Source organism: Myotis davidii, unplaced genomic scaffold, assembly GCF_000327345.1.
Source record: "Myotis davidii unplaced genomic scaffold, ASM32734v1 scaffold332, whole genome shotgun sequence".
In the NCBI taxonomy this organism is placed as follows: Eukaryota; Metazoa; Chordata; class Mammalia; order Chiroptera; family Vespertilionidae; genus Myotis; species Myotis davidii.
In genome coordinates this window covers 1,993,054-2,005,489 of record NW_006285779.1, presented here as the reverse complement: position 1 = coordinate 2,005,489, position 12,436 = coordinate 1,993,054, and the positions used below count along the sequence as shown (strand labels likewise).

The following is a 12,436-nucleotide window of genomic DNA, read 5'->3' as shown; positions in this document are numbered from 1 at the left end:
GCCCAGCCCTGTGTGGCCCCCACGAGCGCCGAACCCCCTGGGGCCGGATGCCATGGGTAACAACTTCTCCAGTATCCCTTCTCTGCCCCGAGGAAACCCGAGCCGGCCGCCGCGGGGCCACCCCCAAAACCTCAAAGGTAAGGCTCCGCCGGCCGGGCCGGGCGCAGCTGGAGGACTAGGGCGCAGGTGGAGGGGCAGGGAGAGATGAAGATGTGTAGTTAGGCAGGGCGGGCAGGTGCCACCTGTTGTGCGTATTTGGAGACAGGACCTGCTCATCTCCTAGGCCGTGGAGGTGGGCTGGGGGTGGGGGCGGCCTGTGGTGATGGTGGAAACCCCGGAGGATGGCGTTCCGCGGGGTCTGCGCAGTTCTCCATGCCTGTACCGGAAACGCCACTGGAGTCCCCTCAGGCCGTGATGCTTGGTGAGCGTACCGGCTGAGGCATACGGGCTGAGGAAGGGCATTTGCCGGGTGGGTAGGTCAGTGTGGCAGGATGCTCAGGCTGGTCAGCTGTGCTTCTCAAGGGAGGCATCAGAGTCTCCGTTTTCATCTGCCCTGAGCTGGAGAGGTCACACTGGAAGCACTAGTTGCACTTCCAATTGGAGGGTCTTAAAGACCCAGGACTGATTTATAGCGGCCGGGAAGAAAAAGCCAGAGCTGGCCTCCGGGGTCCTCTGCAGTTGTTGACTTTTTGCATCCACGGAGTCAGCTTGGTTTCTGGTTCCCCCAAAGGCCAGAGGTTCAGTTGGAACCACAGAAAGGAGGGGCTGGGGACCTTGAAGCAGAGGAACGTTTACCAGGAAAGTCTTTGCCCTCTGAGTCCTGGACCCACTCGACACTCTCAGGGAGACCCTGGGCCCAGTTCTCGGCCCTGCAGCGTCCAGTGCTGTCTCTGACCTCTGGGTCCTCAGACCCCACGGATTCCCTTCAGGAAGCTTTCTTACTCTCAGAACTGGCCAGCGCTTGTTCTGGGCAGTCCGGTGACTAAGAACCAGGAAGGGACGCCCTTGGGCTTTCACAGAGAACAACCCACTTCTTCAGCCCCCCGGTTATGAGAAGGATAATAATAATGCCCTTTGACAAAAAGCATTGTTGTTTGCAAAGAACTTTCATGGGAGCAAGGAAACTGCTCTGGGGCGTGAGCAGCATCAATCAGACCCATTTTTAGGCAAACTGGTGCTTATTTCAGGTTCCCCAAACCAGGGAGAGGCAGAGTTAGGTTGCAGACCTCTGTCTTCTGACTTGGAATTCTGTCCTCTTTTTTGCTGGACAGTTAACCTTCAAGACTAGGGGAGAGGAGGAGAGACGGGACCACTGTCCTGCATTCTAATTCCAACCCTTTCAGAGCTTCAGCTCTCACTCGGCGTGGGAAAATCAATGGGCTTGTTGTGTCTTTCCAGAAATTCCTATGGTGGTACATGTCAGCACCTTTTAAAATATCACATTCGTTGGCCTTGTGATTCCACCGAGAGGAACTGATCCTAAGGAAATGGAGATGCTGGCAGGTGTTCATGCACCAGGCGAGGATGTTCACGGCAGTGTTATTTATATTAGGAAAACAACCTAACAGTCCTGTGGTCGTGGTATATCCTCTTGGCCGAGAATTATGCAGTCTTAAAAATTGTATTTTTGAAGACTATTTCATAACTTGGGAAAATGCTCACAGCAGCATGACAGTTGAAAAGGCAGATACAAAGCTGTATCGACTGTAAGATCCCAGTTTTGTTACAGAAAAAGATACGAAAGCCAAAATACCAGCCATAGAAAGAACGTCTCCAAGGGTTAGCAATGGTTTCCTCTAGGTAATGGGATCATATATTTTCTTTCATTTTTAATATTTTGCTCATTCCTGAAATAAGCAAGTGTTATTTTTAAATAACCAGAAATAAGCTGTAAGTATCAGCATGTATAAAAATGGTTTCTGGGCATGGGAAACAGACTCCTAATGATGGAGGAAACTGGACATCATCCAGTTCAGTGACAAGTGAGAAGGGCAGGAGTTAGCTGGGGGCCAGTGACCTGACTCAGTGCTTTAATGCTCACAACATGTCCCCCAAAAGGTCCTGCTCCATCCTTGACCTTAGGGAAGCCCAGAGAAGGCCTTGATAATTGCACCTCTTTTACCTAAAGTTTGGGATTGTGGAGATGTGAGGTCTTTGTGGCCGGGGTCTTGGCAAGGGAGGGAGTGGCCGGGAGAGGGTCTGAGGCCCTCTCCTCCTGGATCCCAACCTATCTTACTCCTCTGCCTGACTTCCCACTTATCTGACTTGGAAAAACCTCATCCTACTGCCTCCTTGGTTTGCAGGGATCAGTTCTTCCATGAGAGTAAATGGTGGAGAAATGTGTTCCCAGCCGTCTCCCTCTCCTTGCCCATCTCCCTTCAGGCTTGATCTACCGGAATCCACTCTCCCGTGCCCCTCCCACACACCTGCTGGAGGTGGTCATGAGATTTTTATTCTGCTTCTTCTAAGCCTGAGGTAAAGGATTAGAGCATGCCCTCCATCCTTCATCCAGGGTTTACTGACCCTCCTTCCCAGCCTGACTTCTCTCCACCCCAGTGGAGCCATCAGCTCCATTCTGTGATTGTTTTAGTGTTCACTCCAATTCCCTTCTACGGGTAACTGTATCAGCACTGACCTAGGTGTCCTCTGGGTTATCTCAGTGGTCATCTAGAATCCCATTCCACTTTTATTGTTGTTGACTTTGACACTGGTTTCGATGCTAAGATAGTCCACCCAGAGTTCTGCTGGAATTCTTTTTGTATTCACCCAGACCTCAGCTCTACTTCTTAGCCGTGCCCATCCAGAAATTTGCTGGGGGCAGGGAACTCTTGATTTCTCTCTCTCCTATAATTGCAATCTCTATTGATTTCTCAACATTTTAATGAAAACAGCTGCAAGAAGCCTGGTGTGATAGGGACCCTGGGACTCATTGGTCTGGCTGACATGAAACAAGGCTGGTTGGTCATGACCTGTTGGGTGGTAGACTTCGGTCCTCTTCCTGGAGGCACACTGACCTCATTCTACTTCTGGCTATTCCCACTGGGAACTGAACAGTGTTGGCGTCGGAGTGTCCAGGAGAGAGGTCCAAGGTATAGCTCTGGGCTTAGGACCAACAGTTACGAGGAGCTGAATGCTCCTGAGATGCCTGTGCATTCACAGGCCGGAGATCTACGGGAAAAGGCAAGGCTGAGGGGAGAATGCCATCAAGTGCTGGGTGGACTGTTGAAGTGCCAGATGCGTGTGGGCAGAGGTCAGAAATGGGAGATCAGGAAGGGTTTGAGCTGGACATGGAGGGAACTTGCAGAAGTTGGGTAGATGGCAAGGAGTGCAGTGGGTATCCTAGGTGTGGGAAGGAGTAGGGGAAGGGAGATACAGCAAAGGCTGGGAGGTGGGAATGAGTACTTGTTTGTATATATTCTCAGTGATGGGCATAGGGTGACTAGGTAGGGGGGTTCATGCTTCATGGAGACAAATACAGAGAATAAAGGTCTTTCTCCTTCCCCAGCACTTTCCGAGTGCCTGCCTGCTTGGTGCTAAGTGTTGGGGGAATGGTAACTAGAAGGGCTCCTCAGTCCCAGGGGGGTCACCCATAACTGGGGACTGGATGGGCCACCTCCCATCCTTTTCTTTTATTATGGTAAAATTCACGTAACAGAAAATTCACCATTTGAACATTTTAAAGTGTAAAATTCCAGGGCATTTCGGACATTTACATTGTTGAGCAACCACTACCTCTATCCAGTTCTAGAACATTGTTATCACCCCAAAAGGAAAGCATGTACCCAATAAGCAGTCACTCTTCCTTATCCCCTCCCCTGTATCCTTGGCAACCACTTTCTGTCTCTGTGGATTTGCCAATTCTGGACATTTCAAATAAAGGAATCATACTGTATTTGTCCTTTTGTGTCTGGCTTCTTTCACTGAGCATAATGTTTTCAAGGTTTATCTATGTTGTAACATGTCTCTTTCCTTTTTGTGGCTAAATAGCGTTCCATTGTGTAGCTATGCCACCTTTTGTTTGTCCACTTGTCCGTTGACAGACATTGGAGTTGTTTCTACCTTTCAGTTATTGTAAATTTTGCTGCTATGGAGATGTGTGTACCAGTCTTTGTTTGAACACCTGTTTTCAATTCTTTAGGGTATATACCTTCCATCTCTTCAAAGCTAATGTTTTTTGAATTGGACATTTCACAAAGCTACTGGTTGTAACAACCACAGGGAGATTGTCCCTCTCCAGCATTGGTTGGGTGTGACACCAGCAAGACACCTGTTGTTTCCAGAGTCTCTTTTCCATGCGGGCGGAAGCTCCTGGCCAACAGAGGGGCCTCTCAGGTCAGCTGGCCGAGGAGCCTGGGTTCTTCCAGGTGGGCCAGAGTGAGCCACATGAACTTGTCTGCAGTCCCTGAACTTCCTCACTGCTCTCCGAGGGTGGGGGTCAGGTGCATCCTCTCAGGACAAGGTCCTAGCCATTCGCCAGCCTTCACATTCTCACTGCCACTTCCCTGGTCTGTGTCCTCATCCCAGATGTTTCAATAGCTGGCCTTTCTGCCTTCAGCACCTCCTTTGATGCTGCTAGAGTGAGCTGCCTAAGGTACTCCTTTTATCATGCCCCTCTCCTGTCCACAGCCTTCAAGGCTACGACCAAGATTGTTATAACCAGGTAATCAAGGCCTCCTTTCTTTGGACAACCCATAGATATTTTCACAGCCCTTGTCTGGGCTCCTTCCTTGGTTGTCATGACACTTACCGGTTAGGCGAGCTCATCCAGCTCTCCACCCCCAGCAATGCAGCAGACAGGCCGGCGAGAGGGGGCTGGGAGCCCCTTCTGCTACCCCAGACTTCAGAGAGTCTGGGCTGCGACAGCCCCCAAGTTGAACCCTTAGCACCTATTTTGAAAGCCTTGGTTTTTAGTTCAGTCTGATCTTTGAACCCTGTATTGTTAATCATAACAATAATAGTCTATAGCTACTGTGTATTGGGCAGCTACTGTGTGCCATGTACTAAATGTAGATTATTTGCATTAATATCCTTCTGACAACCTGCTGGGGGAGGTATCATTGCCAGCATTTTATAGAGGGGGAAAGAAAGGCTCATAGAGGTTAAGTAACTTGTCCTAGACTACACAGTTAGTAACTGATAGAGCTGGGATTTAATACATAATAATACAAGAGTAAACTCTGTGTTTCGCCTACTTACAACTGTAAGTGTCCTTTTGCTCCACCCTATACCCTATCCTGCCCCCATAGTATTCATTCTTAGTGAGCTCTGTCTTTCATTGTGAGAAAGAAAATGGGGAACAATCTCCAGGTCTCTGGACAGGGCCCCAGAGGAGGGACAGGGAGTACCGTGGAGTTTATGCTGCTCCTTCCCGGCCCCTGCCCCTTACACCTCCCTGCAGGGTTTCTAGCCATGTACACCTGTCAACCAGTTATCAGACACTTTCAAGGGAACTTTCTGTTTCTTTGGGCCAGTGTTTCTCAAAGTGAGGTGTTTCTACTGCCTGTATCAACTCCAGCATCAGCTGGAAGCACTTCTAAAATGCAGGGCCCCAGACCCCAGGCCAGGCCCACTGTCTCAGAATATTTTGTGGAAGGGGCCCCCAAGCCTGCATGTTTAACAAGATCCCCAGGTCATTCTGATATACCCCAAGGTCTGAGAACTATCAAGGCTGTGGGGCCTCAGAACAGACATACTCTGTCACTCCTGGAGTGGATGAGATCAGGCATCTCAGAGGGGCGGAGCCTGGAGTTGAGTAGGGAAGGTCTGGAATGGAGCTGCAAGGGCAGAGAGGCAGGACAATCCAAGGTGCGTGCAGGGACAATGAGCAGCTCCTCTTGCCTGGGGTGTGGGTCCCCCGTGGGGAGATGAACAGGCCAGTCTCTGAAGGTAGCAGGGACCAGATCTTGGATATGAGGATGAATAGATTAGACTTTGTCATGTAGGAGTGGGAGCCACGGATGGCTTTTGAGCAGAGGGGTATAGTGATTTCATTTAAATAGCAGCATCAGCCGCAAAATACAGGCTGAGGGGTGGAGGGAATGAAGCACCTTGGGCTGCTAGGAAGTTAATGGAGTCTGCAGGCCTTCTGTTGTAGGCCTAGCTGAAAGGGCTGGGTAGGGCAGCCAAGCCGACAGCCTCATCTAGGGATCCCATGGGTAAATCTGAAACATTTTGACTTATGGCCATGGTCAGCAGGGCCATTGCTCATCAGAAAGAAAAAGCATTTTTAAGGAGTCCAAGTCCTGATCCTTGTAACTATGCTAAGTACATTCATGTAGGTTAATTCATTTAATCTCCTAATTAATTTGAGGTAGGTATTATTATTCCCATTTTATAGGTGAGGAAATTGAGACTAATCGGTTTTAAAAATTTATCCAGAAACACTGAACTAGGAAAGGGCAGAGCTGAGATTTCTACCCAGGACACCAAAGCCCACAAAGGAGAAAATTGGTCTTGGGGGGAATTTCTGCATATGAGGGCTCTCTTTGCCCTGACTGTCTGAGAGAGTATGTGCCCACTTCCAAGATGTGCACATTGAGGCCCAGGCATTGGCTCCAAATCACAGAACTCAAGATGGAGGCAGGATGAACAAGAGTGGTAACAGAGGAGGAAGGCAGGCAGGAGCTGGTCCCTGCCCAGGGCATACCTCCATCTGGTGTACCAGTTGCCTGGACCTACTTCCTGTTGGTTGGTGACTCTCTCATTCTTGATCCTGCACACCCAGGAGCTAGAGGATGTGGGGCCACTTCTCACTGAAACAGGTTGCTTTGGCAACCCTGGGCAGGGTGCAAGTGGTCTCCTTGGTAACACCCGGGAAGCCCGCCTGCAGGGATGGAGAGAAGGGGGCTGGCCAGTGGTCAGGCTGGGTGGTGCAGGAAGAGCCCGGCCAGGCCACTGAGAACCCAGGCTTATGAGGAGGGTCTGGCTTGTGGAATAGCCTGGGCTGCCTGTTGGCCATTTTCCAGCAAGCCAGAGCCCAGAGGCCCTGGGGGCCTGCCTGGTGAGACCAGAGCACTAATGGGCCAGCCCAAGTAGTGGGCAGAGATGGGGTAGGGGTGGGAACAGGATGTGAGCGGGAGACTAGAGGCCCTGGATGACAGATCCAGCTACAGGGTTTATTAAAAGATGCTTATCAGAGGTCATTACCGGGATCCTGCTGCTCCGGGAAATGAGCAGGTGCTCAGGCCTGAGGGGTTGGGCTGAGAGAAAAGAAGGGCTCGGAGAGGAGGAGCTACAGACTCAGCAGCACACGGAGGTTTTGCAGGAAATAGATGACACGGAGGAGGAGGAAGAGGAGGAGGAGGGGGAGGAGGGGGAGGAGGACATAATAGATGGCATCTCTGGGAGGCAGGTGGCAGCCTTGGCTTTCTGCTCCAGCTGCAGTTCTGGGGGTAGGCAGGGATCTGTGCTGGGCTCCCGGATTGAGGTTCTCCCAGAGTGAGGTTGGGGTTCCAGGGATGCTGTGATGCTCGTTCTGTTGTTTAACAAACGCATACTAAGTATCAGTGATGGGTCAGATGCTCTCCGAGGCGTGAGGATGCCGTGGGGCACAGAGCAGGCGAGGGTTCACGGCCATGGAGCAGATGGGAACAATGACATTAAACAAGCACGAATTGGAAGATGATCATCATTACCAACGTGCTGTGTTCCAGAGCCCTTTTCACCTATTATCTCATTTAATCTTTAAAACAGCCCCCAATTGAGAGCCTGGAGCTGGGCTTGGAGGGCATTGGCGAAGGGTGTTCCTGGTAGGAGGCCTAGCACAGGCCTCTGTGCCTGGGGACAGAGCTGGGGGCTGGCCCACCACCCCAGCTAAGTTGGAGGGGCTGAGTCCAGGGCTGTGTCATCCCAGCCCTTCAGGCCAAGGAACTTTCAGCAGAAAATCATTAAGCGTCTGCTCCCTTGCCCCTCTGTCCCTGGAAGAAGTTGCTGATCACAAAGGCTGTCTGTGTGGGGCTGCGGCAGGAGGAAGAGAGAGGAGCCTCCTTGGGACGAAGGGAAATATGTCTGCTGGCTTACCTGGGTGACCTTCTTTGCTTCTGTTGCCCCCAGAATGCCACCCTGGCTTCTGCGGAGGTTGGGATGGGATAGGAAAGGGGGAGCATTGCCAGGGGAAGGTGCTATCACATGAGGAGGGCGGTGGCAGCTCCACACGCTGCTGGCTGTTACCTTCCTATTTTCCCCTTGGCTGCCCGGCCTCTGGTGCGTCTGCAGAAAGGCTGGTTTCTCCAGGGCACGGGCCAGTCTAGAGTGTGTGTGTCTAAGAGGGGGTGCCCAGGTGCCCTGAGAGCGAGGCGAGGAGCCACTTGGCCGTGATAGAGTGAAATAGCTAGGATGTCCCAGCCAATTCATTTCAGGCATCGGTGCCTCCTCTGTGCTGGGTGTGGAGAACTGAGAGGTGAGTACTGGGCACTGTCTCTGCCCTTGAAGTGCTCATAGCCCAGCCTCATCCAGTTCAGACATCCGTCCGTATGGGCAGCGTGTCCCGGAGCCCTTCCCCTCCTCTGAGTCTGCTTTCTTTGCTTTGCCTTTCCCTGGTCTTGCCAGCAAATGCTCCTTTAAACACATTCTTCCTGCGGGGAGAGGACTGGCAGGTGGTCAGGTACGTGCATGGGGCTCTATATCCTAGAGATTGCTTTGCCCTCCCTCCTTTCTCAGCCCAGGTCTGGGGTTCTCAGCCCCCAAGAGGGGGAGTGACTTGCCCAAGGCCATACAGCGGGGTTGGACCAGGTGGTAATAAGGCCTCGAGGCTCTGACCTGTGGGATGTTGTTCTCAGGAGCCGGCAGAAGTGAACTCTGGGGCATTCATGGGGACGAATGCTCTGGGGCAAGAGAGAGGCAGGGAGGGACCAGGCAGGAGGCTGCTGCAGTCCTCCAGGCGAGGCGAGGTGTGTGACTCCTACCAGTGCGGGACAGTGAGCAGGGAGGCATGTAGATTGATTTGGGAGACCCTTTAGAACAGTGGTTCTCAACCTTCTGGCCCTTTAAATACAGTTCCTCATGTTGTGACCCAACCATAAAATTATTTTTGTTGCTACTTCCTAACTGTAATGTTGCTACTGTGATGAATCGTCATGTAAATATCTGATATGCAGGATGGTCTTAGGCGACCCCTGTGAAAGGGTCGTTCGACCGCCAGAGGGGTCGCGACCCACAGGTTGAGAACCACTGCTTTAGAAGATCCTGACTCTGGGGCAGTGGTCAGTGAGGCTCCAGGTGGCTTAGCATGGAAGAGCTTGGATACATTGTGAGGGTGAGCCTCTTGGGAGGTCAGGGCTGTGTGTGTTCCCTGGAGAGCTGTGTCCCACAAGGCCTTGAGGTCTTCGAGCCTGGAGGATCGACAGGTGAGCAGTTCAGGGCTGGCCCAGAGCTCTTGGCTCCCACCCTACCCCCTGGGACACCATCAATAATTAATGTCCCCTCTGCTTTTCACAGGTGGCTCCTGGGTGGGCAGAGGCAGGGCCCTGGCACCTGTGGTGTGATGTGCGTCTGACATCTGCTGGTCCCCGAGCCAGGGGCCTTCAGTCCCACTCTAGCCAGGCTCTCTCAGGTGGCTCCTCACCCCTGTGGGGGCAGGTTCCCCCGCGCACACACACAAACCATAAAAGGTGGCCATAAATCAGCCAGAACTGGAACCGGCCACGGCTGCTCTGGTTTTCCCAGAGTTGAGATCAAAGCCCCAGATCCTCACCCTGGGGCTCAGTACTAGTTAAATTATTAATCTGTCAAGGGAGACGAAAGCAGGAGGGGCTGGATGGCTGGCCATCTAGCAAAACAGAGTGTGGAAAAATGGGTTGAGAAATGAGGCAGCAGGTGGGAAAGAGGAAGAGAGGAGAGAAATAAAGCTGTTTGTCCCCTGGCCTTTGACAAAATTGTAACATATTTAACGTGTACAACGTGATGTTTTGATATATTTATATATTGTGAAATGATTCCCACAATCCATCAACACATTCATCACCTCACATAGTTACTTTTTATTTTTTATTTTATTTTATTTTTAAATATATTTTATTGATTTTTTACAGAGAAGAAGGGAGAGGGATAGAGAGTTAGAAACATCGACAGGTCCTTTGCCCATTTTTAAATTGAATTGTTATTTTTTTTGCTATTGAGTTGTAAAGAGTCCCTTATATATTTTGGATATTAACTGCTTTTCAGATATATGGTTTGCATATGTTTGTGTGTGTGTGTGTGTGGACACTTTTTAGTTTGATGTAGTTTCACTTGTTTATTTTTTCTTTTGTTGCCTGTTCGTTGGGTGTCAAATCCAAAAAAAAATCATTGCCAAGATCAATGTCAAGAAGCTTTCCCCTAAGTCCTTGTAGGAGTTTTATGGTTCCAGTCTTATGTTCAGCTCTTTAATTCATTTTAAGTTGATTTTTGTATATGGTATGAGATAAGGGTCCAGTTTAATTCCTTTGCATGTGGATATACAGTTTTCCCAGCACCATTTATTTAAGAAACTGTCCTTATCCCATTGTATATTCTTGGCACCTTTGTTGAAAATTAGTTGACCATAGATGCGTGGGTCTATTTTTGCACTGTCTATTCTATTCCATTGATCTGTATTTCTGTTTTGATGTCAATATCATGCTGTTTTTATTACTATAGCTTTGAAATATAGTTGAAACCAGGAAATGAGATGCCTCCAGCTTTGCTCTTCTTCCTCAAGATTGCTTTAGCTATTCAGGGTCTTTTGTGGTTTCATATAAATTTTGAGATTTCCCCCCCCTCCATTTTTCCGAAAAATGCCATTGGAATTTTGATAGGGGTTGTATTGAATCTGTAGATTACTTTGGGTAGTATGGACATTTTAACAATATCAAGTCTTTTAATCCATAATCACAGAATATCTCTTCATCTATTTGTGTCTTCTTCAATGTCTTTCATTATAGTTTTCAGTATACAGATCTTTTACCTCCGTGGTTAAATTTATCTCTAAGTATTTTTTTATGCTATTGTAAATGGATTTATTTATTTTTTAAATATATCTTATTGATTTTTTACAGAGAGGAAGGGAGAGGGGTAGAGAGTTAGAAACATCGACGAGAGAGAAACATCGATCAGCTGCCTCCTGCACAGCCCTCACTGGGGATGTGCCCGCAACCAAGGTACGTGCCCTTGACCGGAATTGAACCTGGGACCCTTCAGTCCGCAGGCTGACATTCTATCCACTGAGCCAAACCGGTCAGGCTGGATTTATTTTCTTAATTTCTTTTTTTGGGGGGATAGTTTGTTGTTAGTAATTTTTGTATGATTTTGTATCCTGCAACTGTATAGAATTTGCTTATCGATTCCATTGATTTTGGGGGGTGGAGTTTTCAGAGTGTTGTACATAAAAAATCATGTCATCTGTAAACAGAGGCAATTTTACTTTTTCCTTTTTGATTTGAATGCCTTTGATTTATTTTTCTTGTTTCAGTGGCTGGGACTTCCAGCATTATGTTAGGTAGAAGTGGCAAGAGTAGGCACCCCCACCCCGGGCTGGGGCTGACAGACCCTCTGGGGCTCAAAAGACCGACCAGCCAGGCACTCTGGTGTGGAGCCAAGAGGATGAAGGAAATAGTGGGACAAGGCTGTGAGTGACAAGGATGCCACGCAAATTGCCACTCACATGGAAGTTTCCACATCAAACTGGAGCCCTCCTAGAAACTGGCGCTCTGGTTGCATGACATTCCTCTGGTTCTGCTGTAGAACAGAAAGAGTCCGTCCACCTGGCAGAGCTAAACACTAAACACCTAGAACTGCAGTGGAGAAATATTGGCTATTTTATTGATGAATGGTGCCATCCAGGAGAATGGGAAACTAATGTTCAACAGCCCAAATTCCTTGGTGGTGTGTAGGTTACAGATGATATAGGGTGAAATCACAAGATGCCGTGGGTTAGGGGTTCGAGGTTGTGCTGGGAGCTGATTGGTTGGAGGTGAGGTATTTAGGACAGTTCTTCTGGTCTTGAGGAGCCCCACACTGGAGATCGAGCCAACAACCTAGGCATATACCCTGACCAAGAATCAAACCGTGACCTTCCGGTTCTTAGGTCTGCGTTCAAAGTGGAGAAATATTGGCTATTTTATTGATGAATGGTGCCATCCAGGAGAATGGGAAACTAATGTTCAACAGCCCAAATTCCTTGGTGGTGTGTAGGTTACAGATGATATAGGGTGAAATCACAAGATGCCGTGGGTTAGGGGTTCGAGGTTGTGCTGGGAGCTGATTGGTTGGAGGTGAGGTATTTAGGACAGTTCTTCTGGTCTTGAGGAGCCCCACACTGGAGATCGAGCCAACAACCTAGGCATGTACCCTGACCAAGAATCAAACCGTGACCTTCTGGTTCTTAGGTCTGCGTTCAGCCATTGAGCATGCTGGCCAGGCTCACTATTACATTAAAAAAAAAACACACAAAAACCCCCCACAAAATTTTCAACAAATTGTA

General features: G+C 49.4%; 1 protein-coding gene across 1 annotated transcript in view; it reads left to right on the top strand.

Annotated features, from left to right (window-relative positions):
* The first annotated feature begins 6 nt into the window (after positions 1-6).
* Positions 7-12,436, top strand: part of NEURL1 (neuralized E3 ubiquitin protein ligase 1) — a 72,688-nt gene continuing 60,258 nt past the window's right edge. Inside the window, exon 1 of the mRNA XM_006756654.2 lies at positions 7-137. Coding sequence (XP_006756717.1) covers positions 53-137 — 85 coding nt within the window. The 5' untranslated portion in view covers positions 7-52. The remainder of the gene's footprint in view (positions 138-12,436) is intronic.